The 24,750-nt window shown below is 56.5% G+C and overlaps 3 protein-coding genes, 1 non-coding gene and 1 pseudogene across 10 annotated transcripts in view; 2 read left to right on the plus strand and 3 right to left on the minus strand.

Moving 5' to 3' along the window:
• The window catches only part of PSMB3 (proteasome 20S subunit beta 3), an 11,320-nt gene extending 8,179 nt beyond the window's left edge, over positions 1–3,141 (minus strand). The window contains exons 1-2 of the mRNA XM_032279273.1: positions 2,995–3,141; positions 2,497–2,681 (exon numbers count right to left, since the gene is read on the minus strand). Coding sequence (XP_032135164.1) covers positions 2,497–2,681; positions 2,995–2,997 — 188 coding nt within the window. The 5' untranslated portion in view covers positions 2,998–3,141. The remainder of the gene's footprint in view (positions 1–2,496; positions 2,682–2,994) is intronic.
• Positions 3,142–3,971: 830 nt separating this feature from the next.
• TRNAN-GUU lies at positions 3,972–4,045 on the plus strand. Its single transcript has one exon. It is a non-coding gene; the product is annotated as a tRNA-Asn (tRNA).
• Positions 4,046–4,510: 465 nt separating this feature from the next.
• LOC116552544 lies at positions 4,511–7,285 on the minus strand (annotated as a pseudogene). The gene has a single exon (XR_004269430.1). The product of XR_004269430.1 is annotated as an uncharacterized LOC116552544 (transcript).
• Positions 7,286–7,360: 75 nt separating this feature from the next.
• Positions 7,361–21,110, plus strand: PCGF2 (polycomb group ring finger 2). Of its 5 annotated transcripts, none has more exons than XM_032279271.1 (10): positions 7,361–7,539; positions 15,089–15,240; positions 15,817–15,913; positions 16,245–16,300; positions 16,385–16,435; positions 16,642–16,750; positions 16,888–16,942; positions 17,032–17,130; positions 18,856–18,936; positions 19,417–21,110. In XM_032279271.1, exons 2-10 carry the CDS (start codon positions 15,129–15,131, stop codon positions 19,792–19,794), a joined length of 1,038 nt encoding a protein of 345 aa, XP_032135162.1. In that variant the 5' UTR covers positions 7,361–7,539; positions 15,089–15,128; the 3' UTR covers positions 19,795–21,110. The 5 variants fall into 5 exon arrangements, with proteins under 5 accessions (XP_032135162.1, XP_032135163.1, XP_032135160.1 ...); XM_032279272.1 differs by having other exon boundaries at positions 17,035–17,130; XM_032279269.1 differs by lacking the exon at positions 7,361–7,539 and adding an exon at positions 7,556–7,857 and having other exon boundaries at positions 17,035–17,130.
• On the minus strand, positions 20,942–24,649 carry CISD3 (CDGSH iron sulfur domain 3). 2 transcript variants are annotated; one of them, XM_032279276.1, is made up of 4 exons: positions 24,388–24,548; positions 24,004–24,039; positions 23,339–23,458; positions 20,942–21,710 (listed from the first exon to the last, which is right to left on the minus strand). In XM_032279276.1, the coding sequence occupies exons 1-4, from the start codon at positions 24,433–24,435 to the stop codon at positions 21,531–21,533; spliced, it is 384 nt and encodes a 127-aa protein (XP_032135167.1). In that variant the 5' UTR covers positions 24,436–24,548; the 3' UTR covers positions 20,942–21,530. The 2 variants fall into 2 exon arrangements, with proteins under 2 accessions (XP_032135167.1, XP_032135166.1); XM_032279275.1 differs by lacking the exon at positions 20,942–21,710 and adding an exon at positions 21,920–22,901 and having other exon boundaries at positions 24,388–24,649.
• Positions 24,650–24,750: the final 101 nt, after the last annotated feature.

Below are 24,750 nucleotides of genomic sequence, written 5' to 3' on the forward strand. Positions count from 1 at the left end.
AAAAAAAAAAAAAAAAAAAAAAAAAAAAAAAAAAAAAAAAAAAAAAAAAAAAAAAAGACTTGAGCTTCATCTTCTAAGGTAAGGAAACTGAGGCCTAGTGAAAGGAGCAGTTATAGCCCACAAGCAAGCAAACTCAGTGAGAAAAGCCTTCTGCAGAAAAGGAAACGGTGTGAGAACAACAGGGACCAGAGAGGGGAAGGGTCACAGGAGACTTCACACTGACAGGAACCTCTGATTCCACCAGGACAGGAAAAACGGGCAGGCTGGGCAAGGTCTCAGTAAGTTTTATGTTTTCCTTACCTTAGAAGATGAAGCTCAAGTCATTTTTTTTTTTTTTTTCAGATGGAGTCTAGCTCTGTCACCCAGGCTGGAGTACAGTGGCACGATCGTGGCTCATTGCAAACCTCTGCCTCCCGGGTTCAAGCGATTCTCCCGCTTCAGCCTCCCAAGTAGCTGGGATTACAGGCACCCGCCACCACGCCCAGCTAACTTTTGTATTTTTTTTTTTTTCTTTTTTTGAGACGGAGTTTCGCTCGTTACCCAGGCTGGAGTGCAATGGCGTGATCTCGGCTCACCGCAACCTCCGCCTCCTGGGTTCAGGCAATTCTCCTGCCCCAGCCTCCTGAGTAGCTGGGATTACAGGCATGCGACACCACCATGCCCAGCTAATTTTTGTATTTTTAGTAGAGACAGGGTTTCACCATGTTGACCAGGATGGTCTCGATCTCTTGACCTCATGATCCACCCGCCTCGGCCTCCCAAAGTGCTAGAATTACAGGCTCACGCCTGTGAGCCACTGCGCCTGGACCTAACTTTTGTATTTTTAGTAGAGACGGGGCTTCACTGTGTTGGCCAGGCTTTAAGAGAAATGAGAACTTTTTTATTTTTTATTTTTTGAGACGGAGTGTCACTCTGTTGCCTAAGCTAGAATGCAGTGATGCGATCTCGGGTCACTGCAACCTCCATCTCTCAGGTTCAAGCGATTCTCCAGCCTCAGCCTGCTGAGCAGCTGGGATTACAGGCATGTGCCACCACGGCTGGCTAATTTTGGTATTTTTTTTTTAATTTTAAACGATGGGGTTTCACCCTAATGGCCAGGCTGGTCTTGAACTCCTGACCTCAGGTGATCCACCCACCTCGGGCTCCCAAGTGCTAGGATTACAGGCATGAGCAACCATGCCCGGCCTAATTTTTGTATTTTTGGTAGAGATGGGTTTCACCATGTTGGCCAAGCTGATCTCAAACTCCTCACCTCAAGAGATCTGCCCGCCTTGGCCTCCCAAAGTGCTGGGATTACAGGTATGAGCCACCACATCCAGCTGAAATGAGAACATTTTCTGACCAGCATCCATCCACACTTGTGAGCTAGTCTCTCCACCTTCTAGGAAACGCATCCAGGAACTGCCGCTCCTCAGACTACCAGTAGCCTGCAGCACCTGCCCGTGACCATGTGTTCCCTCCTGAAAACCCATCACCATTCTTTTCCTCTCTTACTCTTCACTTCCCTGGCTTCTCTTCTCCCCTTACTGCAAAATTTGCACTCCAGCCTGGGCAACAAACTCCATCTCAAAAAAAGAAAAGAAAAGAAAGAAGAAAGAAAGAAGAGAAAGAGAGAAAGAGAAAGAGAGAGAAATAAAGGGACTTTTTTTTTTTTGAGACAGAGTCTCACTCTGTTGCCCAGGCTGGAGTGCAGTGGCTTGATCTTGGCTCACTGCAACCTCTGCCTCCCAGGTTCAAGGGGATTCTCATGCCTCAGCCTCCCAAGTAGCTGGGATTACAGGAACATGCCACCATGCCTGGATAATTTTTACATTTTTAGTATAGGTCGGGTTTTGCCATTTTGGCCAGGCTGTTCTCGAACTCCTAACATCAGGTGATCCACCCGTGTCAGCGTCCCAAAGTGCTGGGATTACAGGCGTCAGCCACCGCGCCCGACCCTTCCTTTCTTTTCTCACCACTACCACTCCATGAGGACCATGACCCTCACAAACGAACCGTCACTGTAATTTCATCTCCCTAACTCTCCCTTCTCTCGAATCACATAACCACTGGCGACTAGATAACTAATATGGCAGTTAATAAGCACCAACTCGTCATAGGTTGGTTATCTTTCTGTATGACTGCTTGAAGTTGACCTGAAGTTCTTTAGGTACTGAGCGCTGACTTTGGCCTTGGAGAGACTTGGGCGGCAATCTTGGCTGACACTCATTGACTCTGCATCTTGAGCAAGACACTTTCTGAGACCCTCAGTTTCCTCATCTGCAAAATGGGATGGCAACATAGAATCGTCAGGAAGAGGATTAAGTAAGTCCATGTATGTAAGGTGCTTTCCACAGAGCTTGGCACAGAGTAAATGCTGGTAAAAGTTGGTTAGGATACATCTCTGTATCGCTATAGTGTGCGGCCAAGACTCAAGACTCACTAGTCCGGTGGAGACGCGGGGGGCGGATGGTCTAAGAAGAGGCCTGGGTGTGGGCGGGGACCCTTGACACTTACACTGTTTGGACGTCAGTGGCGAGCCCGGCCAGACCGATGTACAGCCGGTCACCCATGGGAAAGATCTTCTGGAAGTCCGTGGTCACCATCTGGGCCTGGATCCCGAAGCGCCTGTCTGCAGCGATGGCCACACAATTCTTCCCCTTCATGGCCATGACGGCCCCTCCGTTATAGGACATAATAGACTAGGACAAACAGAACGGAGGGCTCAGCGCGGCGGGGGGTCAAACGCTGCCATAGCCCAGCCCCTGATGCGGAGGCTCCCGTACGCCCCGTTCTCCATTCCGGAGCCTGGACCCCTGGTTTTCCAGGTGGGATAAGCACTATGTGACGGCGAGGAGCCGCACTCACCCTCTTGGTCCTCACCGGGGTCTGCTCCCCTCGAACTGAAACCGCTTCCTTCCATTGACCCTAGGCCCTTTTCGTCCCCAAACCTCTCCCAACTCCCTCCGCTTCTCAATCCCTCCCCGTGCCCCTTTGCTTCACTCCCCATCTCACCATGATTGCGGCGTATTAAGACCCCTCGATCGCCGAAGCAATTCCAGTAAACCGGGTCTAGCCTTCACTGCACAACCGCTCTCGTTGCCGTCTCTCCATTGGCTGATGGGCGGACTCTTCCTGGCCACCTGGGCTTTCTATTGGCCGTACGTCGCTGTCGGTCACCAGTACAGGTAGTTCGGTTGCAAAGCCAAAACGGAGGCGGGAAAAGCGGAAGTGAAAAGTCACTGTGGGTGCGGAAGAGCCTTGTGACACGGTGCATAGTGGGATCTCGGCGGACCTGGATTCCAGACCGCCGGGACTGGAGGCGGAGCCTGCACGCACGTGGGCCGGTGAAACTGGGTGTAGGGGGCTTCGGCCTCAGCAGAAGGGGCATCGTGACGCTTATCAACGTGATGTTTGAGTTGGTCGTATTAGTTGTGCTAGCTTATTTATTCACTTCAGAAATCCTTATGCTTACTGTGTATCAGGCACTTGGTTTGGCTCTAAATATTCACTGGCCCAGAACAGTGCCTGGTATATAGGAGGCGCCCATTAAATGGAAATTTAATGATGCAAGGTGGGAAGGGGAAGGCGTCGCGGATAGGCGTCGCGGGTATTCTGCGGCTGCAGGGTTTCAGCCGTAAAGGAGAGTTTGGAAGCCAAAGGTTGTTCTGATTTGGGGGACCTCCTGCGGTCTGACTTCACGTAACCTCAATCTCAGGTCACCCTAAAAAGGGACGTTCCGGGCCTCTCCACGTTTGAGGTAGAACCTGAGGATAGCCAGAGTCGACCTCTCGCCGAGCCAATGGAGGAAGAGCGTGCACGTCCGGCGTCCTCTCTTCCCAAGCCCCGTCGCCCCCCTGTCCCATCAGGATCCTTACCTTTCTCCCCTGGGTTCCACTTCTTTCGCCCGATGGCGGAATCTTTTACGGCGTCTGCGCCGTCCAGGCTCGCTCCTATTGACTCGGCTCTCCGCTACGCTAGCAGTCGTCGCGGTCTCTGTGGCGCAATCGGTTAGCGCGTTCGGCTGTTAACCGAAAGGTTGGTGGTTCGAGCCCACCCAGGGACGCTGTGACTCTTTTTTTTATTTCCCGGAAGATAAAATCGTAAGTCTGTTACTCAAAATCCAAATTTTGCATTTAAATTGCAACGGCAATACTTTTTCTAAGAGAATGACTCTTCTTGAAAATTCACTGCTGCTCAGTCAATAATGGGATAATTTATCTAGCACTTCCTTCCACACCCCCGACCCTGCCTACAGAGGTTTTTGTCTCACTGTGCATGCAACACGTTTCAGGAAGCATTTTTCGTAGGATTAAGAATGAATTTACAGTGGAGGTTGGACAGTTTTCTATTGTGTGGCTCAATCGATGTTACAGTCTCTAAACACTACATCTGGAAGAGAATGGGAGAGAGAGAAACAGGTATTAAGAGAAACAAAGGTGAGAAAGGGAGAACACAGTTGTGATAGAGAAAGAAGGGACATGACAAGAGAACTAAGCAGGGTGAATGGGGAAGACCTCAAGACAATGAAGAGAGGGAAAAGAGACGCATTTAATATGAGAAGCATCAGAATTAAAGCAACACAATTTTTTTCCCCTGGAAATACACAGAGAGGTGGGGAGGAGAATGGAAAAATAGAAGCAAAAACAGACCAAGGACCTTGTTTGGGGGAGATAAAAGGTGTAAGGAACACAGAGGTAAAGACGTTCCTGAAAGCACGAGAGGAGCCGCCCTCTCCCGCCTCGTCACCGTCACCGTTTTTAAAGGGATCTAATCCTCGCAATAGCTCTTCGTATGTGCTGGAAGTAACTGCCTAGATTTCCCGCGTTCCTATCCTCTGCGAGCCCCTAGTCGTCTGTGACAGACACTGACTCTTCTGATGCCATTGTCAGCTAGAGGACCAGGTGAGATGCAAACACAAAATCAAGAGGCGCCTAATGTCTGCCGAGGCGTATTCCTGGGCGCAGTGGGAGCCTCGACCTTTGTAGATGAGAATGTGCAAAGCACTCTTAAGCAGTTCTCGTAGACACTTGGTCTCTGCAGATTCGGCTCAAAGGAGGCCTCTTCTGGAAGCCCTCCCTAGTACTCACCCACCCTTAGCGGGAGCTCACAACAGAAGTGGTGGTCGCTAAAGGGACAGGCTGTGTGTCCCTCAGGGTTTGCACCCACCGGCCTGTGAGCGCCCCGCGCAAAAGCCAGGCTCCTGTGCCTTGAATGCCCAGTGCCTAGCGCAGTATTTGACATTGGCACGTGACAGGTGCTTCTCTGTCGGCCAGTATAGAACAAAGACTAGGAAACTCTTCCAATCTGGGAAGAGTTGGGTCAGAAGGTTCCCCTGAGAAACCAGAAAGGCCAGGAATATGGGGACTGGTCATCCAGGACGCAAAAGATGAAACTGGAGTGTTAGTGGGTAATGGGGTCTTAGCATACTCCTTTCTAGCGGTTTGCTCCTGCCGGGCGCTTAACAACCGAGGAATAAGTGGATGGACTCCGGCGGCCCCTCGGGCAGTCACCAGGATTCATGGGCCGCAGAGGAACGTCAGCCCCCTTCCCACTGGCTGATACTGCCCCGAGGGGCAGCCCGTAGGTGCCCGTGTGGTTGGTGGGTGGGATTCAGGTCTCCGCAAAGCCCCTACAGGTTTCTCTTGCTCCGGGTCTTGCAGCCAGAAAGGGGCAGCCGACCGGGAGTCCCTGCCGCGCTCCCCTCCCGGCAGAGCGTAGTGGATGTGCGTCTTCCCTGGCAGAGTCCAGGATGCCGGCGACACATTTGCCCTGGGAACAGTGGGCGTGTCCCCTTTCCTCCAGGGCCGGTGAACTCGCCTTTCCGGGTGCAGACTCGCGAGCAGGTGACCGGATCTTCCCTTGGCCCTTCTCCCGCCGGTTCTCCAACCACTCCCTCTAGAAGGAAATCTCTCCGCCCTTCCTCTTCCTCCCCGCCCCCATCCCGCCGATGTGGCTGCAGGCTCAAGCTAGGGTCACTCGGTGGCTAATGTGCGCAGGTCTCCTGGTCGCCGGCCAGAGGGCGAAAACATTCACCGGGGCCCCCAGCTCCGGGGCTGCCTTGGCTGCGAGCAACGAGAGAAGAGGAGACAGGCGCTCCAAAACCGGGCGAAGATTCCTTTCCTAATTTCTAACTCGAGCCTCCCACCGTCAGTGCGCTTCATGGCGCTGCTGGCCAGATGGATAATTGAGCTTTCTGGAGGGACAGACGCGGCCGCCATCCCTAATAAATCGTGAATAACGAATGAGCGATTCGACCGTCCTCATGAGGCCCACGGGCGTCCAGTAATGCGGTATCGATTCGCTTCCCGGCGCCGGCCTCACGGCTCCTCCCGGCATTTCCAAGCCTCCCTCCTCATTCTCTCCCTCCGGTCGGAGACAGTGGGGACCGGAGCCCGAGCGGCGGGTGGAGCCGGGGCGCCGGTGGGAGTCAGCGGGCCCCGCCGTCTTGGCGCTCGCCCGACTCCCGCCCGCGCGCCGAGGGAGGTGCACAGGCAGCGCGCAGCGCAGGGCGCGAGCGAAAAATACGAAATCCGCGCCAGGCCGGAGAAAAGGCGCGGGCCCACCTTCCAGCTTGGCGCCTCGTTTCCTAGACCAGTGTGGCCTCTCGCCGTCGGCCAGGTTATTGTGTCCCAGGCCGGGAGCCTGAGTTCCCGTCCTCAGCGAGCCTCCTTTCTTCTCCGCCCGAGCACGCCTAGGCGCAGCCGCCTCCACAGCCCCCCGCGGCGAGGCGCCCCCCACCCCGGCCTCACCCCGCACCTCCACTCCCCTCTCGCGATTTCTCCCTGCCAGGGGCCCAGGCTGGATCCCTGTGCGCCGCTCTTCAGGGTCAGCGCCCGTGTGGCCGAGGGGGCAAGGGGAGCAGGGAGGACACGCTCGCCCTCCCAGATGCAGTTATTAATTTTAAGGGAGTGTCACTTGGAGTGAATGAAAATCTCCCGGACGCGTGGCTGAAGGCGTTGCGTCCCCCGCGGGAGCCCCGCGCTCTTTGGTCTAGGCCAGGCGTCGAGGCCCGCGGGCCACCTTTCAGCCCAGTCCCCATTTCACCGTTTTCCAGGAGCCCCGGCTAGGGGTGGGCATCACAGGGTCAGTGAGGGGAACGCATATTTTGAGGGGAGGGGCTAAGTGCGGAAGGTAACAAGAGAACCCATCCTCCGGGGTCGGGGCGGCCGCGTAGGAAGGGAGGGGTCTCGTCCAGGCTGGGGACACGGCACCCGGTGGCGGGGAGCGGCAGTGCCAGCCTCCCCCTCCTTTTCCCCTCTCCGCCAGCATCCTGAAGGAATGAGGTCACGTGGGTGAGTAGTGGGCGGGACCTACTCTTGTCTGGAGAAAAAAAGCCATTTTGTCTCCCCCCAACTCCGGTCCCTCCCCTCCCCCCTCGGTCCCCTCCCCTCCCCTCTCTCCCTCCCACCCCAAGCCGCTTTCACAAACTCCTTTCTTACCGTAGGTTTCTCCCCTCCCGCCGGCCGGGCGAGCGACACGGCTACGGCCCCCCTCCCCTCCCTTCCCTCCCTCCCTCCCATCCCCCCCTCCCCGAGACCCACCGGACCCTGAACCCAGGTAAGCGGAGCGACTCCCCCTTCCTTTTCCTCTTCTGCCCGGTAACCCTCTGGGGATTGGGATGGGGGCCGACCCTTCTCTACAAGCCCCGGTGGGAGGGGGAGGCTCTGAGCCGACCCTGCCCTCGCACCGCCCCCCCGCCCTGCCAGCCCCCAGTCCAGCTCGCCCCGTCCGCCTTTCTTTCTCCCTTTTTTCTGTCCCTTTTTCCCTTTCCTCTCTTCCAAGATGGCCGAAACGGGTTCCCCCTCTTAACGATTTGGCGTCTCCCTCGACCACCACCTCTTTGTGCAGCAGCCCCTGGGCAGACCCTGTTCCGAGGTAGCGAGGGGGAAGGTCCCGAGCAGCCGGGAGGGCTCGCGGGGTGCGCGCTGGGTTGGGTCGCCGCTCCCCGCGAGCCAAAGCCGCCCCGGCTCTGCCCGATCTGCTCCCTTTCCGTCTGGGCAGGGGTCGCTCCCCCGTGGGCACTGGGGCGCCGCGGACGCGCGGGGACTTGGGGCCGGCAGACGGGGTCGTGTTTTGAGGCGGCCGCGAGGCCGGGGGAGGGCGCCCTTCGCCGCCGGGGTCCGGGTCCTCTCGGGCACCTCCCCCAGCCGGTCCCCGCTCCCCGTCCCGGCGCCGGCGCCCCGCCCCCTCCCTGAACCACCTCAGCAGAGCCTCCCTCCGGAACACCCCTCCCCGGGCCCCGCCGAAAGTTTGGCTCTAGGGAAGGTGGAAGCGGCCACCCGGTAACTGGGGTCCCTGACCCTTGGACCTGGGCTCCTGGGGAAGCTCCGGCTGAGGGGGTAGAATGGGGATGGAGGGAAATCTATTGCGGTATTTCCCATGGCCAGCGGAGGCAGGGGGGTCTGATGAACTGGCCCCCTTTGCCTTTGGGCGCCCGGCCACCCCACCCTCCGCACACCCTCCTGCTGCTAGCTCTGAGGGCATGGGACCTCCGGGCAAGCAGACACCCCCTGCCTGTCCTGTTTCCACGGTGGTCCCGGCCATGCCCCTCGCCCTCCCCCACTGCCCCTGTCCGCCCGTAATCGCTCCAGTTGGCTTGAGGTGGGAGGAGGCGGCCTAGAGGCGGGTGAATTTGCCAATGAATATTGTGGAAGTGTTACCCAGCGCTTCCCCGAGGTCTTTGTCCCTCAGTGTCCCCCATGCTGCCTCAGTCTCCCCAGAGTGCGGTCTCCTGGTTGTCCCCTCCCCACTCCTTCTGATGCCTCCTCCTCTGGGACCTCTGGCAGTTTCTATTCCTGAAACTCTTTAATTTTTCCCTACCCCCACCACTCTGGTCCAAGATGTTATTACTTGGAGCATAAAGCCAGCTCTGTTGCAGCTTTTTGGTGGGAAGGTTTTCCTAGGGGCTCCCCTGGTTGGGGGGTAGGGGATTGAGGCTTTAGAACTGGCTTTGGAATGAACAGGAAACCGACCCCAGGATCCAGACCTTGTGTAGCTGGGTAGGGTTCAAGCTGAAGTCTTGGGGGTTGGGCAGGAAGGGGTACTCTCTACTGTCCCTGGCCTTGCCTGGGAGATGTTGGTTGATGGAGCTGTTGCCATGGGAATGGAGAGCCTGGATTGGAAGAGGGTACAGCTTTGTGCAGGTCAGATGCCCACTGCAGCCCTCAGCCTCTGGTCCCTAGGGCAGACGTTGGAAGCTGAACTGCCTTTGTTGCTGGAAGACTTATGTTATCATTTACCCTGGGTGGACCAGGGGCATACAAAAGGTTAGTATGTATTAGCAGATCTGGTTCCAGGCAGGGATGTCAGGCCGTGTGCTTCTAGGTGCTGGGTGGATGGGGGCGGCTCCTGCATCTGGCAAGGTGGGCCTGGCTCTGGTCTGGCTGTGATTGTGTGAGTGTGGTGTCCTGTTGTGTCTATCTGGCCTTGTGTGGTGAGTGAGAGGAGGAGGGGGGTGTGTCTTTCTGTATGTGTGTGTATCTGGCAATTGTAAATTTTGGGGTTTGCCTTTGTTTGATCTTAGGGAGCTGAGAGGTGGGAGAGGGAGAGAGGGCTGAGTACGCCCAGCTTCAGGAGGCTAAAGGCCCTTTTCAATGCATGGTGAGGACAGGGGAGTAGATCTTTGTGCCATTGTCAAGGATCGAGGAAAGTTGGGAGGTTCACAGTGTGCCTAGGCAGACCCTTATGGCCCAAACACAAATACAAGAGGATTGCACAGTTGGACCCATGAAGCTGGGAGAGGAACAGAGTCAGAGAACCCAGGGTCTGAGTCTTGATGCCGTGCTTCCCGGCAGCCTGTTTCCCGCTGTGTACCGTGGAAAGGGGGTAAGGTGATTAACACTGCCTCCTCCTCCTTCGTCAAGGCAGGAGGCTGTGCTTGGCTGGACTGATTCCCTCCCAGACGGTGGCCCACTGAGTGGTTTTCCCGCCACTCCAGGGAGCTGCCCTCCCACCTGCTGGGATGGAGCCAGGCATTATTGCTTTAGATGAGTGAGGAGCCTGGCTGGGTGTCAGGGTGTTAAAAGCACTGAGGTGGGAGTCAGGCAGTTTCTTGTCACAGGACTGCCATTGCTTTCCTGTGTGACCTTACACAAGTCACTTCTCTCTGAGTGTACTCACCTTTTTTTTTGAGATGGGAGTCTTGCTCTGTTGCCCAGGCTAGAGTGCAGTGGTGCGATCTCGGCTCACTGCAACCTCCGCCTCCCTGGTTCAAGCGATGCTTCTGCCTCAGCCTCCCAAGTAGCTGGGACTACAGGCATGTGCCACCACGCCCAGCTAGTTTTTCGTATATTTAGTAGAGATAGGGTTTCACCATGTTGGCCAGGATGGTCTCCATCTCCTGACCTCATGATCCCCCTGCCTCTGCCTCCCAAAGTGCTGGGATTACAGGTGTGAGCCACCGCGTGGGGTGACAAGGTGCTTTCTAAGATCTCTTTCACCTCTGCAATACTAGACATCTGGATGTGACCTTGAGTGACTTTCCCCAAGACCTGGAGACTTGTTAGTGAGGGAGTGGGGCTGATTTCATTTGGAGGCAGGCAGAGCAGAGAGGGCTGTGGCATCAGAGAACACAGGGGCCTTGGGGCTGGGAGACCCACTGTGGAAAACAGGGGACCATGAAGAAGTGAGAGAGGCCTAAATTGCAGGGTGGCTTCCAGAAAGACACTGGTTAAAATAGAAGATGGGGCCGAGCGCAGTGGCTCACTCATGCCTGCAATCCCGGCACTTTGGGAGACCGAGGTGGGCGGATCACTTGAGGCCAGGAGTTTGAAACCAGCCTAGCCAACATGGTGAAACCCTGTCTCTACTAAAAATACAAAAGTTAGCTGGGTGTGGTGGCGTATGCCTGTAGTCCCAGCTATTCAGGAGGTTGAGGCAGGAGAATGGCTTGAATCCAGGAGGCGGAGGTTGCAGTGAGCAGAGATCACGCCACTTCACTCCAGCCTAGGAGACAGAGTGAGACTCCAAAATAGATGTATGGGGGTTGATTTCTTAGCAGGGGTCTTTAAGGACTGGGAAATACAAGTGCTAGGCTTGAATGGCAAGGAGGGTTCGGGGTTGGATGCTGAGTGCTGAGCAAGTTCCCTTCCTGCTAGAGTAGCTATAGTCAGACCCGGGGCCCCAGGGCCCAGAATGTGGGCCACCTAAGGGTCACACATGCCCTTGCAAAGACAGTGGCAGGGAGAGTGGTGTTAGAGGTGGAGACAGTGCTGAGTCACTGAGGGGCACAGCTGGGACTGAAGTTTTAAAGCCCCTGAGCTCTGCAGAGGCCATTTCCAATGGCGCTTAGCCTCTCCTTTCTGTTTCTTGGGATCTATGTCTCTCACTCTTTATCCCTCAAGTTCTTCCCATCTCCTAGCCTCTTCAAAGTAATGACAACTGGATTTCCAGCCACCATCACCCCTTTTCCCTTGCCTTCCCACAGCACACCAGCCAGTGCAGGGGGGGAGGAACTGGATGTCAGGAATGCAGGGCCTGGGGCCTCCTGGGATGGGGAGCCAGGGAGAGGGTGCTCTAGGGAGACAGAGCTCCAGTTTACATTGCTCTTGGCACCTGCTGGCAGGGCCTTGCAGGTAACCATGGCAATCCGGTGAGGAGCCAATCAGTGCTTCTCCCCACCCTCAGCCCCAGAGGTAACAGTCAGAACCTGTGGGGATGGGGTGGCAGGGAGCAGGGAGTGAGACAAGGGGCTTATTTCTTTTTTTTTTTCCAAGACAAAGTCTTGCTCTGTCGCCCAGGCTGGAGTGCAGTGGGGTGATCTCAGCTCATTGCAACCTCTGCCTCCCAGGTTCAAGAGATTCTCCTGCCTCAGCCTCCTGAATAGTTGGGATTACAGGTGCCCGCCACCATGCACGGCTAATTTTTTATTTTTAGTAGAGATGGGATTTCACCATGTTGATCAGGCTGGTCTCAAACTCCTGACCTTGTGATCCACCCACCTTGGCCTCACAAAGTGCTGATATTACAGGGGTGAGCCACCAAGCCTGGCTGGCAAGGGGAACTGGAGAAGGAACAGCGTTTCATTCAATCTGCACCACCTTGGGCCTTGTGTCTAGACAGAGGCCCGAGGGATAGGCTCGGGCTGAATTCTCAGAAATGTGCAGGGAACTGATCGGGTAAGGGGCACAGCCATTTGCAGTGTGGGGCTCCTGGCTGTGGGGTCTTTAAGAGCAAATGTCGGCTGGGTTGGTGGCTTACACCTGTAATCCCAACACTTTAGGAGGCCGAGGCAGGCAGATCACTTGAGGCCAGGAGTTCAAGATCAGCCTGGCTGACATGGCAAAACCCCATTTCTACTTAAAAAAAAAAATACAAAAATTAGCTGGGTGTGGTGGCAGGTGCCTGTAATCCCGGCTACTCAGGAGGTTGAGGCACAAGAATCACTGGAACCTGGGAGGTGGAGGCTGCAGTGAGCTGAGATCACATCACTGCCCTCCAACCTGGGCAACAGAGCAAGACTGTCTTTAAAAAAAAAAAAAAGAGTAAGTGTCTGTTTTGAAAACACAGCGGGTGTGTGAATGAGGTGGCTCAGGGCAGTGTGAAGTATGCAGAGCCTACGTGTTTATGTGTGTGTGTGTGTGTGTGTGTACCGTGCACTTGTATAAGAGGGTGAGTGGGAGGGATGAGGGCATGCGATTTACCCAGCAATAGGGACTCCAGGTGTTATCAGAGCCCAGAGTGTTTGTTAGTGGCAGTGCGTGCACACACATGTAGATGCATCTGGACACACACGTGACAGACAGGCAGTCACAGGAAGTACTTTTGGAGGCCCAGACGGCACGTACACACGATGGATATTACACACGCTCAGAGAGACAGCTACTTGGATTATTCTCTCCTCTGGATGGTTGTAATAATATTTGGGCATCTTGCCAGGGACAGGGTTACTATGGAAACGACCAAACAGTGGAGTAGCCAGCAGCCTTCTGCGTAATTTCGAAAGGGGGACCCATGCAGGGAGGACTGACCGAGGCCACCGTGTATGGGGTGGGAACCCCTCTACCTTCTCAGATCATGGGGGCCGCCACCTCTCCGCCCTGTCTCTGGGCTTGCTGTGGGACTGGCTTGTTCCCCTGTCTGCCCTGCAACTTGCCTGTCTCTCCCACGTGTGGCCTTTGTGTCTCTGCATCTCTTTCGGTCTCTGGCTAGGTTCCCTGAGACTCTGTTGGCTGTCTGGGTCCCGGCCAGACTCATCCTGGGGTCTCTATAGAAACTGCTGATCCCGGCTGTGAATTTCTTGTCCTAGAAAACCCAGTGTGGTGGCTTTAGAAGTCTTTCTGGAAAGGACAGAAGGGTGTGAGTATGTTGTAAAGGAGCTCTTGGGGCTTGGCCACCCTCCCAAGCCCCACCCCTGGGCTTTTAGTCTGGGAAAGAGGAGGGAGGGGCTGTCCCTTCCAGGTGCTGGTTTGATTTCTGTTACCAAGAAGGAAGCACAGCGGCCAATCCAAAGCTGGACTTTGACCTCTGCAGACCCTGTCCCGCCTGGCTGGTGTCCCGGCGGGCTGGGGACAGACACTTTCTGCCCAGCTTTGGCAGGCATCTGTGAGAGCCTGTGGTTTGTCACTGGACAGCCTGTGAACAGGTGGCACAGGCGTCACCGGGGCTGGAGACAGTGGGAGGGTAACAGGGACCACGTGGGGAGAATTCCTGCAGGTGCATGAAAGCGGCTGGGGGTTGGGGAGGGGGGTCCTGGACCACGTGTGTGCTGTGGGCAGGTAGCACTCACGCAGGGGCTCTCCATCAGGGGCAGTGGGAGGGATTCCTGTGGCAGGGGTGTAGCCTTTTTGCCTAAACTCTTTGAGTTCAGGGCTAGGGCTGGAGCTGCACATTCCCAGCTTCGGGCATGTTCCCTGTCTGAGTCCCAGGCCTGGAAACCAAATGGTTAGTGTATGGTGGATGTCCTGGGAGCAGCCTAGGTCTGGTAGACTTAGGAGGGAGGGGCCCCAAGGCCTAGGCTGGATGCAGAGCCGGAAGCACAAGTGATGGCTGTGGCCTTCTAACCGAAGGTGGGAGCCTGTGCCCTGGGTGTTTTCAGGGAAGCTTGGAGGAGGAGTGAATGGATGGAGTAGAAAGGAGCGTGGGATGTAGTGGAAAGGGCAGGTCTGAGGCCCTGCACAGATGGAGGGGTTGAGGGAGTGAGGATTGCTTATTTTTTCTCTTCTATTCCTTGAAGTTCAGGGCAATGGCTTATTTATCTAAATTTCCTCCTAGTTCCTAGTATGCTTTAAATGTGGACCAAGTCAGTGACTGTGGATTGGGATTGGGGAGTTTTGTTTTGCTTTGTTTTTTTTAGACAGAGTCTTGCTCTATTGCCCAGGCTTGAGTGCAGTGGCATAATCCCAGCTCACTGCAGCTTCAACCTCCCAGGCTCAAGGGATCACTTGAGCCAGCAGGATCCTCCTGCCACAGCCTCCCAAAATGCCAGGATTACAGACATGAGCCACTGCGCCCAGCCTGGGATTGGAGAGAGGTTTTGTGGATTTTTGGTTTTTGAGGTAGAGTTTTGCTCTTGTTGCCCAGGCTGGAGTGCAATGGTGCAATCTCAGCTCACCACACCTCTGCCTCCCAGGTTCAAGCGATTCTCCTGCCTCAGCCTGGGACTAGCTGGGACTATAGGCGCATGCCGCTGTGCCCAGCTAAGTTTTGTATTTTTTAGTAGAGACTGGGTTTCACCATGTTGACCAGGATGGTCTCGATCTCTTGACCTCATGATCCGCCCACCTCGGCCTCCCACAGTGCTGGGATTACAGGCGTGAGCCACCGTGCCCGGCCTGGAGAGTTTTAAAAATCCTCTTCTCTCCTATTTTCCTGCCTCATTATATTCTCTGGGGAGTTGGACAGTACGAACTGTGGCCTAACTTCAGTCTTTCCTCCTGCTCCTCAGAGAGAGCTGACGTTGTTGCTCAAGGTTGGGTGAATCTCCAGAGCCCGGAACCTAATGAACACTCATAGGGGGCCAGAAAGAACCAGCCACATGTATGGCCCCAGCCCACCCTGAAGGCAGAGAAGGGCCTTGGGCTCAGGGAGGGATGGGCTGGGAGGTGTGGATGATGCGTGGGAGGGGCTGCCAACGCTCTGAGTTTCTGATTCCACTTCCGTTTCCCAGGGCAACGCTCCCCAGTCCCCCCACCCCTGACCCCGGAATCATGCATCGGACTACACGGATCAAAATCACGGAGCTGAATCCCCACCTCATGTGTGCCCTCTGTGGGGGGTACTTCATCGACGCCACCACTATTGTGGAGTGCCTGCATTCCTGTGAGTTGGCGGGAGGGGAGCTGCTCAGGGTCGGCAGCCTCTGTGCCCAGAATGGGGGTGGGCATGGCCTGAGGAAGGTAGCACTAAAGACCTGTAGAGCAGACGCATCCAGGTGTCTGCCAGGAATCCTCAGGTCACAGGGGCCGACCTGGCAGGGGTGACCAGGCGCAGGGTGTCAGCCCAGAAGTTCATTGCCTCTGAAATCTCAGTTCTTTCTTGAAATGGCTGAAATTTTATGCAGACACCCCCGTTTGCACTGTGGGCTTGGCGGCAAGCGGGTGAGGGCCAGGGGCACCTCTAACAGGCTGGCTCTTTTTGTCTTCTCCTCCATCGGTGGGGCTGGGAACTCGGGCTGCCCTTCTGCATTGTACATGACACTGGCCTGTCCAGCTTCCCTCCACGATGCACAGGGACAGGCGCCACACGTGCAGAACACACATTGCCTCGTTGGGCCTCGGAGCAGGGACAGGTGGAGGAGAAAGGATAGCTGGGTCTGAGCAGAGGGCAGGGAAGCTGGTCCTGGGGTCGGAAGGCGGCTCTGACTCTCCTCTCTCTCTCTCTCTCCACACCCCCAAGTCTGCAAAACCTGCATCGTGCGCTACCTGGAGACCAACAAATACTGCCCCATGTGTGATGTGCAGGTGCATAAGACCCGGCCACTGCTGAGCATCAGGTGGGCATGGCCCGCACCTCCTGCTCATGCGACCCCCTGGGTCAGCCTCCCCCATCCCTCCCGCCCTCCATGCTTCCTTCATCAAGGCAGCAGGTGTGGGAGAAGCACAAGGCGTGGACCTGGGCCACTTCCTTCCCTTGGGGTCGCATCTGGCTTGTCACAGGCTGACATACTAGAGCGGCAAAGACCAGATCCACAGGGACCCCGATGGCTGGGCACAGGGTCTCAGGAAGGGGTGGGAAGAGGGGTCCCCTGGCTGGGAGAGCAGGGTGAGATCAGAGGAGTTCTCTGGAGAGCGTGTGGCTGATAAGCCCTGTCCGTTTGTCCCCAGGTCTGACAAAACCCTCCAAGACATTGTCTACAAATTGGTTCCTGGGCTTTTTAAAGGTATCTGTACACCATTTCTCCTCCCGCCCACCGACCCCATTTCCCAACCCATGGCCCTGTCCTCATCCTGCTGCCTTCTTCCAGATGAGATGAAACGGCGGCGGGACTTCTATGCAGCGTACCCCCTGACGGAGGGTGAGTGTGCTCGTGTCCATCTGTGTGTGCGTGGGTGTGCCTGGGACCAGGCAGGTGTGTAATGCTACCACCACTCACCCTCTGACTTCTTCCACGCCCGCCTCCCCTGGTGGCCAGGCTCACCTGGCTGAGTTCATGATCCCTGGGTCCTTGGCGGGCTCCCTTCCTCCGTCGTCTGCCTACCTGAGATTTCTGTCCTTCTGCAGTCCCCAACGGCTCCAATGAGGACCGAGGTGAGGTCTTGGAGCAGGAGAAGGGGGCTCTGAGCGATGATGAGATTGTCAGCCTCTCCATTGAGTTCTACGAAGGTGCCAGGCAAGTCTGGCCCAGGCTGACCCCTTTTGGGCTCCTAGGCTGGGTCACCCCTTCTCCCACCCAGGGGCCTCTGGATGGGCGCATTGAGGGATCCTCCTCCTGGGTCTTCCTAGCTTTGTTTCTTTCTCCGCCCCCAGGGACCGGGATGAAAAGAAGGGCCCCCTGGAGAATGGGGATGGGGACAAAGAGAAAGTGAGTGCCGGGGCCTGACCAGGACTGGAATGTGGGCTGGGAGGGAGTGGCCTGGGCTGGACCCCATACCATGGGTGCCTGTGCCCCAGCAGACAGGGGTGCGCTTCCTGCGGTGCCCGGCAGCCATGACCGTCATGCACCTCGCCAAGTTTCTCCGCAACAAGATGGATGTGCCCAGCAAGTACAAGGTGGGTCCCTGGGCCTTTCAAAAAATGAATGTCTGTGTCTGGGTGTGTCTGACAGTCTGTGCACCCCAGCTGTTGTTCAGGGCTGGCTAGGTGTCACCCAGGGCTCGCCTGGCTAACTGAGTCCACATGTTAATAGAAGGGTGGTTGAAACCGAGATTAGGGTGGGGGCAGCCTCCGTGTGCAGTGGTGCATGGGACCAAGGTGGCATGTATATGTACGTGCTTGCACACTGGAACTGTGGCAGGGGTGAGTGTGGAACACGGGGCCTCGCCTGGGGCCAGTTGCCTGGGGGGAGGCTAGTCTGAATTCCAGTGGAGCTCTAGAACATGGCTTTTCAAGCTTGAATGTCTGTGTGTACCCTGGAGATCTTGTTAAAATGCAGATTCTGATTTAGTAGATTCCATATTTCTTTTAGTAGATTCCATTTCTCTTTTTTTTCTTTTTTTCTTTTTCTTGCTGTCATCAGGCTGGAGTGCAGTAGAGTAATCTCGGCTCACTGCAACCTCTGCCTCCCGGGTTCTAGCGATTTTCTTGCCTCAGCCTCCCGAGTAGCTGAGACTGGAGGTGTGCAACATGACACTTAGCTAATTTTTGTATTTTTAGTAGAGACAGGGTTTCACCATTTGACCAGGCTGGTCTCGAACTCCAAACCTCAGGTGATTCGCCCGTCTTAGCTTCCCAAAGTGCTGGGATTACAGGTGTGAGCCACCATTCCCAGGCCTAGATACCATATTTCTTTTTTTTCTCCAGATGGAATCTCGCTCTGTCGCCTAGGCAGGAGTTTTGCAATCTCTGCTCACTGCAACCCCTGCCTCTCGTATTCAGGCGATTCTCATGCCTCAGCTGCCAGAGTAGCTGGGATCATAAGCATGCACCACCACACCAGGCTGATTTATATGTTTTCAGTAGAGACGAGGTTTCACCATGTTGCCCAGGCTGGTCTCAAACTCCTGACCTCAGGCGATCCACCCACCTTGGCCTCCCAAAGCTCTGGGATTACAGGCGTGAGCCACTGTACCGAGCCAGGCATTGGTGTTTTTTTGTTTGTTTTTTCTTTTTGAGATGAAGTTTCGCTCTTGTTGCCCAGGCTGCAGAGTACAATGGTGCAATCTCAGCTCGCCATAACCTCGCCTCCTGGGTTTAAATGATTCTCCTGCCTCAGCTTCCCGAGTGGCTGGGATTATAGGCATGCACCACCATGCCTGGCTAATTTTTTTTTTTTGTATTTTTAGTAGAGACAGGGTTTCTCCATGTTGGTCAGGCTGGTCTCAAACTCCCGACCTTAGGTGATCTGTCCACCTTGGCCTCCCAAGTGCATTACAGGCATGAGCCACTGTGCCCGGCTGCATTGGTGTTTTTTAAAGCTCCCTGGGTGGTTCCATTTTGTAGCTGGGGGTGAGAGACAGAGTTCCAGAAGATCCCCCTGAGCCCTTTCAGCTCCTCTGGGAGACCTGCCAGAGATAGGAGACCCAGACAGCTGTGTGCATGGTGGGGCCGGGCTGCTACCAAGAAGGAAATGGTCTCTGGACCCCTTCCTACCTGGTGGTCAGGAGTTATGTTGGAATGGCTCCGACAGGGAAGTCAGATCCACAGTGAAACCCCCAAGGAATGAAGGACCATCTACAAATCCACCCTTCCCATGGCCTCAACTCCCAGTCCCCACATTTCCAGCCCGGAGCCCCAAGCCTGGCCAGGGTCATGGTGTCCTCCACTTCCCTCCTCCAGGTGGAGGTTCTGTACGAGGACGAGCCGCTGAAGGAATACTACACCCTTATGGACATCGCCTACATCTACCCCTGGCGACGGGTGAGCCAGTGGGTGGGGCCGGCAGGGAGCAGGTCCCCGAAGGGTCTGGCCTTGGTCTGTGGCCACGTGGGCCACCCTCCTCTTAACCAGAGACAGTCCATCCCTTGTCCCATGAGCTGCGTGTCCAGGGTGGCTTGCCACAGCAGGTCAGCCTCGGGGCCATCTCTTGTGATGACTTTCCGCTCAGGAGACAAGACTCCTTGGGCAGATGGCGTCCCCTGATTTAGGGGCATAAACAGGTGCTGGTGACTGCCATGTTTTGGTCTCCCTCTCTCCTCTCTTCCTCTCTGACCGAGTCTCTCCTCTTAGACCTTTTGCCTCTCTGGGTTGTGCCCTGTGTCCTTGTCTCTCTCCTCTCTGAGGTCCTGTCCTTTCCCTTTTTTCTTGTTTGGACACTGTGGGATGGAGCTGGTGGCCTTCTAGTTGGCCTCTCCTGACACCGTCCCTTCCCTGCCTCTTTCCTCCTCCCTCTTCCCACAGAACGGGCCTCTCCCCCTCAAGTACCGTGTCCAGCCGGCCTGCAAGCGGCTCACCCTAGCCACGGTGCCCACCCCTTCCGAGGGCACCAACACCAGCGGGGCGTCCGAGTGTGAGTCGGTCAGCGACAAGGCTCCCAGCCCTGCCACCCTACCAGCCACCTCCTCCTCCCTGCCCAGCCCAGCCACCCCATCCCATGGCTCTCCCAGCTCCCATGGGCCTCCAGCCACCCACCCTACCTCCCCCACTCCCCCTTCTGCAGCCAGTGGGACCACCACAGCTGCCAACGGGGGTACCTCGAACTGCCTGCAGACACCATCCTCCACCAGCAGGGGGCGCAAGATGACTGTCAACGGTGCTCCCGTGCCCCCCTTAACTTGAGGCCAGGGACCCTCTCTCCCTCCTTCCAGCCAAGCCTCTCCACTCCCTCCACTTTTTCTGGGCCCTTTTTTCCACCTCTTCTACTTTCCCCAGCTCTTCCCACCTTGGGGGTGGGGGACGGGTTTTATAAATAAATCTATATATATATGTACATAGGAAAAACCAAATATACATACTTATTTTCTATGGACCAACCAGATTAATTTAAGTGCCACAGGAAACAAACTTTATGTGTGTGTGTATGTGTGGGGAATGGTGTTCATTTTTGGGGGGGTCTTGTGTAATTTGCTCTGCTCTTTTTGGGGGTGCCTGGAGATGAACTGGACGGGCCACTGGAGGCTCAGTCAAGCTCTGCGCTGTCCTCACTGTTCCCAAGGCAGATGGGGTGTTGGGGGCCCCTTCAGCCCCAAAGCTTTAGGCACAATTCTAACTGTCAATAGGAGCCAGTTAGAACTGTTCCTCTCCCCCCGTTTCTCTTCCCATCTTGGCTGCTGTCCTGCCTCTGACCAGTGGCTGCCCCCTGCATTGTTGAATGTCCAGAAATTGCTAAGAACAGTGCCTTTTACAAACGCAGTTTAATCCTGGGTCTGAGGAGCAGGTGCAGGGTGGGGGTGGCACCTCCCTCACCTCCTCTTCTTGCAGTGGAAACTTTGTGCAAAGAATAGATAGTTCTGCCTCTTTTTTTTTCCTCTCCTGTGTGTGTGGCCTTTGCATCATTTATCTTGTGGAAAAGAAGATTCAAGCCCTGAGAGGTCTCAGCCCTGGAATTCCACTGTGGCGTTAGCATTGTGAAGTGCTTCACCCCCACCACCCCTGCCCTCACCCGGGACCCCTCACTAGCAGGACTGGTGGTGGAGTCTCACTTGGGGCATAGAGTGGAGGCGGGGGTGAGTTAACCTCACACAAGCACAGACCCCAGACTTTGCCAAAGGCACACAGCCCTCCAGCGGCCCCTCCTCCCCCAGCTGAGGCCCGGTCACCTGGTCAGGACAGAGCAACTGCATCTAAAAGCACAAGAAAACAGAAACCTGTAAGCTCTGGCCCCAGTCCCAGCCCCAGAGGTCAGCAGACCACCTCCCTAGGGACAGACCTGGCAGGTCCTGCCCACCGAGAGTTCCACAAGTGTGCATAGCTCTGGGAGGCAGCAGGAGTCGAGACTTGAGATTCCATCCCAGCCTAGGTGTGTGGGGTTGGGAGCCCCCAGTGGGCTTGTCTGTGTTTGCGCCTTGCCCTGTGTCTGAGGTCCTGTGACTGTGCCCTCCTCTGCCCTGGGACGTCTGTATCTCTTGGCTTTGTAATAAATGCTGCATACTTTCTGGAGCCTGTAGTTCTTTTGGGGAAGACGGGAAGGGTGCCTTGTCTCTGGGTTCAGCCTGGCTTGGGGACCCCATATGTAATGAATCTGAACTGCCCTCTCCTGTGGCTGCTCAGGTGCCCCCAGCCACACACAGGTTAAAATCTGGAGCAGGAGGCAGCATGTGAGCCGCATACCAGTGACCACAGGACCAGTCTGGTTGGGCAGCCTTCTTTATACCGTCTTCTCTGTCAGCAAACATTGACCCAGGGTGCACTCCTGCCAACCCCAGACTGGAGACCTTTATGTTATAAGGAGTAATTCTTCCTTCGTGAGCCAGACATGGGTACCAGGTCTTGGGTTCAGCACCTGTTTCCTTCACCACAGAAGGGGTGCCTGTCACAGGCCTGGAGCCGAGCCCACCTGTGACTGGACAGCCCCTTCAGAGTGGGGAGCCCACCTCTGCCTTCTGCACACGCTCACTCCTGTGGGTGCCATCACAGTACGGGGGCCTCTGGGTAGCCTTGCAGGTACAGAGTGCCACAGTGCGCGTCTCTTGGGCCTTGAACTTGAGTGGAGATAGGCCAGTGCGTTGGAAGAAGTGGGAGCCATCACAGAAGGGCTGGTGGGTGAAAGATGGGAGTCAAAGACCTGACCCCACCTGCTGGGGCAGGGCGGGGCGGGCTGCGGGAGCTCAGGGGGAGTGGGCACAGTGGTTAGGGTGCAGGCTCCAGAGCAGACTGCCGGGGCTTGCTGAGTGACCTCCGCTGTGTAATGTGGGGTGATAAGTGCTGAGTTGGATGAGGAAATGAAATAATGATCATGGTGCACTTTGCCTGTACTAAGTGTCTGGTAAGTATGTAGAGTGTTCACAGCATTAGTATCCGGGGCAACCAGAGGGCCAGGACACTAACAGGAGTGTGTGTGTGTCTGTGAATGGCTCTGAGTCTCCTTGTTGGCTCCATGGAACAACTGGGCATGTGACAGGGAGTGAAGGTTACAGGGAGGAGGGGATGCCCCATAGCAAACTGGCTGCCTGGCACCAGAGTGCACTCCCCATCCCAGAAGCTGCTCAAGCAGAGACTGGGTAATGGAAACAGGCCCAGAGAGATGATATGCCTTACTAGTTAGAGGCAGAACTGGTGCCAATGCCTTTTTTTTTTTTTTTTCTGAAAGGGTCTTGCTCTGTTGCCCAGGCTGGAGTGCAGTGGTGCAAACACAGCTCACTGTAGCCTCAGCCTTCCGGGCTCAAGCAGTCCTCCTTCCTCAGCCTCCAGTGTGGCTGGGAACACAGGTGCACTGCCATGCTATTTTTTGGTCGGGGTAGAGGCATTTGTAGAAACGAAATCTCAACTTTGTTGTCCAGGCTGTTCTTGAACTCCTGGGCTGGAAAGATCCTCCTGCCCTGGCCTCCCAACGTGCTGGGATAACAGGTGTGAGCCACCCCTTGCCTAGCTGAACCAAGGCCTATTGACATTGGAGTCAGGGTGGGATGGGAGGAGAGGTGAGAGAAGTGTGCAAACAGAAAGCAGCAGCTTGTCTTAAAGAGGGCTTGAGGCAGAGGTGTGTAGACCTAAGTGGGACCCAGGACCCTGGGCTGCTGACACCACGCCACATAGCTTGAAGGAACACAGGTCTGAGGTCTCTCAGGAAGGAAAGGGGCCAGGGAGGCAAACAATGTGGGCCGGTTCCTGCTGGGACGAAATGCTCCTGGGCAGAAGGGGAAGCAGGTGGGGGCAGGCAGCGAAGCTGAGAAGACAGCAAGCTGTGACAGGCAGCCAGGAAGTCCCATAAACTGAGAAGGATGAGTTTTCTGGAAGAAGAGTGGAGGGGCACGGGGGAAGGCTGGGAGGCTTTGGAGGCAGGAGAACCTGGGAAGAATCCTGGGCAGAATCCCTTCCCAATGTCAGGGTTCAAGGCCTGGGAACCTATGGCCCAGGTGCTTCCTGGAAGAACGGAGGAGACGGGAGACAGCCTCGTGAGCTCTGCCACACAGTGCACCTCTGAGAAGCAAACAGCCCCCGGAAGAGCCCACCGGAAGCCCGGCTGCACCCGGCTGGCTAGGCAACCGAGTGTCTCTCTGGCTTCATTGCAAGGGGTAGATGCAGTGAGCTTAAGGCTGCTGGGGGCACTGGCCTTTTGTCCCCAAGCCCCCTTGGTGTCCCTCAGGTACTCGTGGGAATAATAAGACCATCCTAGGTGGGAACTCCCAGCCAGGAGTATTAGTAGGAAGGCAGGCAGGGGTCTCACCTGCTTCTTGCTGCGGCCACACACACACCATCTGTAGGTTTTCCCTGCTACCAGCTCCACCTTGATGGGTGTCTTCAGGGCCACCACGGACCTGGCTGGGGTTCTGGGGAACCACCGGGCCTGTGGCCAGGGAAGATCATGGGCTCAGGGTTAGCTCAAGCCCTGGAAGCATCTTCCTGCCTGCAACCCTTCCTGGTTTCCCACTGGCCTTTGTGGATGGCAGGTTTCCTTCACTGGAGGCTGATCTGACTCCACCCAGCAAGGCCTTTCCCCAGGACACCATGAGGACCGTGAGCTTTGGATAGGGAAGCGATTTGAAAGCCAGGTTTCAGACACTCAGGTTTCAAGGTCCAGCAGCCTGCCCTCAAACTCTGGTGCCCACTTGGTGCTAGGGCGGGCAGGCCGTGATCCTGCCAGCCTATGGCAGGGCCACCCACACTGGGGGTTGGTTAATCAGGTGCTGCTGTCCTCAGCACAGAAGATTGGCGCCCCGCTCGGTGCCCTGTTCCCCTCCCACCTCCCCGAGAGCCACGGGCTAACTCCAGGTGTCTGGAGTTTAGAGGAATAGGGCTGTACCCTTCCTAGCTCCATTCCCTGGTCTCTGCCTTTAGATCTCCGTGCCTGGAGGTCTTGTGCGAGGAGGAGGGGAGGCTGGGGGTACTTACCAGCCAGGAGGAGACGTCCCGCCGCGTGTTCAGGTCCTGCAAGGTACGCAAGCATCACGAGACGGTGGTTTGGAAACAGAAAAATAAAATCAGTGGAAAGGGAAGGAGGCAGGAGGCCATCTGGGAGGGAGATGACGGGGCTAAAGGGGCGAGGGAGAAACGAGAGGGTAAGAAAAAGGGGTTGCAAGAGAAGGTGCTGGCTGGGGAGGTTCTGGCAACCACTGGCGCTTGGGAAAAACCCGTGAGCTGCGGCCAGCCAGGCACCGGGCGGGGGCGGGCCGGGGGCTCGGGGGCGCTCGGCCGGGGTCAGGGCTGGAGTGCGGACTGGCAGGGGCCCGGGTGGAGGCCTGGGTGGAGTTCGGGGCGGGGGGCGGGGATGCTCACCCGGGCGCCGCGCGCCGCGCGCCGCAGGATCGCCCCCATGGCACGCATAGTTGGCTCCAGCGCCGCGCCCGCCCGCCGGCTTCGCCCACTCCGGGTCAGCTCCCCGCCCCCTCTGTCCCCGGCCAGTCAGGCTCCGGAAGACGCCGCGGGGTTCTGCGAGGGCGGAGGCAAGGGCCGGCGGGTCCGGAAGCCCGGGCTTGAGCGGTCGGTCCCAGCGCCCCCTGCCGGGCGGGCCTGGCCGCGAAACGCCCGGCGCGCGGCCTTGGCGCCTGGGTCACCCCTCGAGCGCCAGGACGTTCCCGGGAGCTGCCATCCCTGGCCGAGTGTCGGCCGCGCTTCTGGGAGCTAGCGCGCGGGCGTGGT

Source organism: Sapajus apella, unplaced genomic scaffold, assembly GCF_009761245.1.
Source record: "Sapajus apella isolate SASKATOON/1434 unplaced genomic scaffold, GSC_monkey_1.0 scaffold12, whole genome shotgun sequence".
Classification (NCBI taxonomy): Eukaryota; Metazoa; Chordata; class Mammalia; order Primates; family Cebidae; genus Sapajus; species Sapajus apella.

Bases quoted from the DNA above. Each gene is read 5' to 3' on its own strand.
- PCGF2 (XM_032279268.1), top strand. From the start codon at position 7,601: ATGGGGGCCGACCCTTCTCTACAAGCCCCGGTGGGAGGGGGAGGCTCT. The intron at 15,914-16,244 runs GTGGGCATGGCC...GTTTGTCCCCAG, and splicing joins CGGCCACTGCTGAGCATCAG to GTCTGACAAAACCCTCCAAG. The intron at 16,751-16,887 runs GCAAGTCTGGCC...CTCCGCCCCCAG, and splicing joins GAGTTCTACGAAGGTGCCAG to GGACCGGGATGAAAAGAAGG.
- CISD3 (XM_032279275.1), bottom strand. From the start codon at position 24,435: ATGCGTGCCATGGGGGCGATCCTGCGGCGCGCGGCGCGCGGCGCCCGG. The intron at 24,040-24,387 runs GTGAGCATCCCC...CGTACCTTGCAG, and splicing joins GCGCGGCGCGCGGCGCCCGG to GACCTGAACACGCGGCGGGA. The intron at 22,902-23,338 runs GTGAGACCCCTG...CTCTTCTTCCAG, and splicing joins GTGGCCGCAGCAAGAAGCAG to AAAACTCATCCTTCTCAGTT.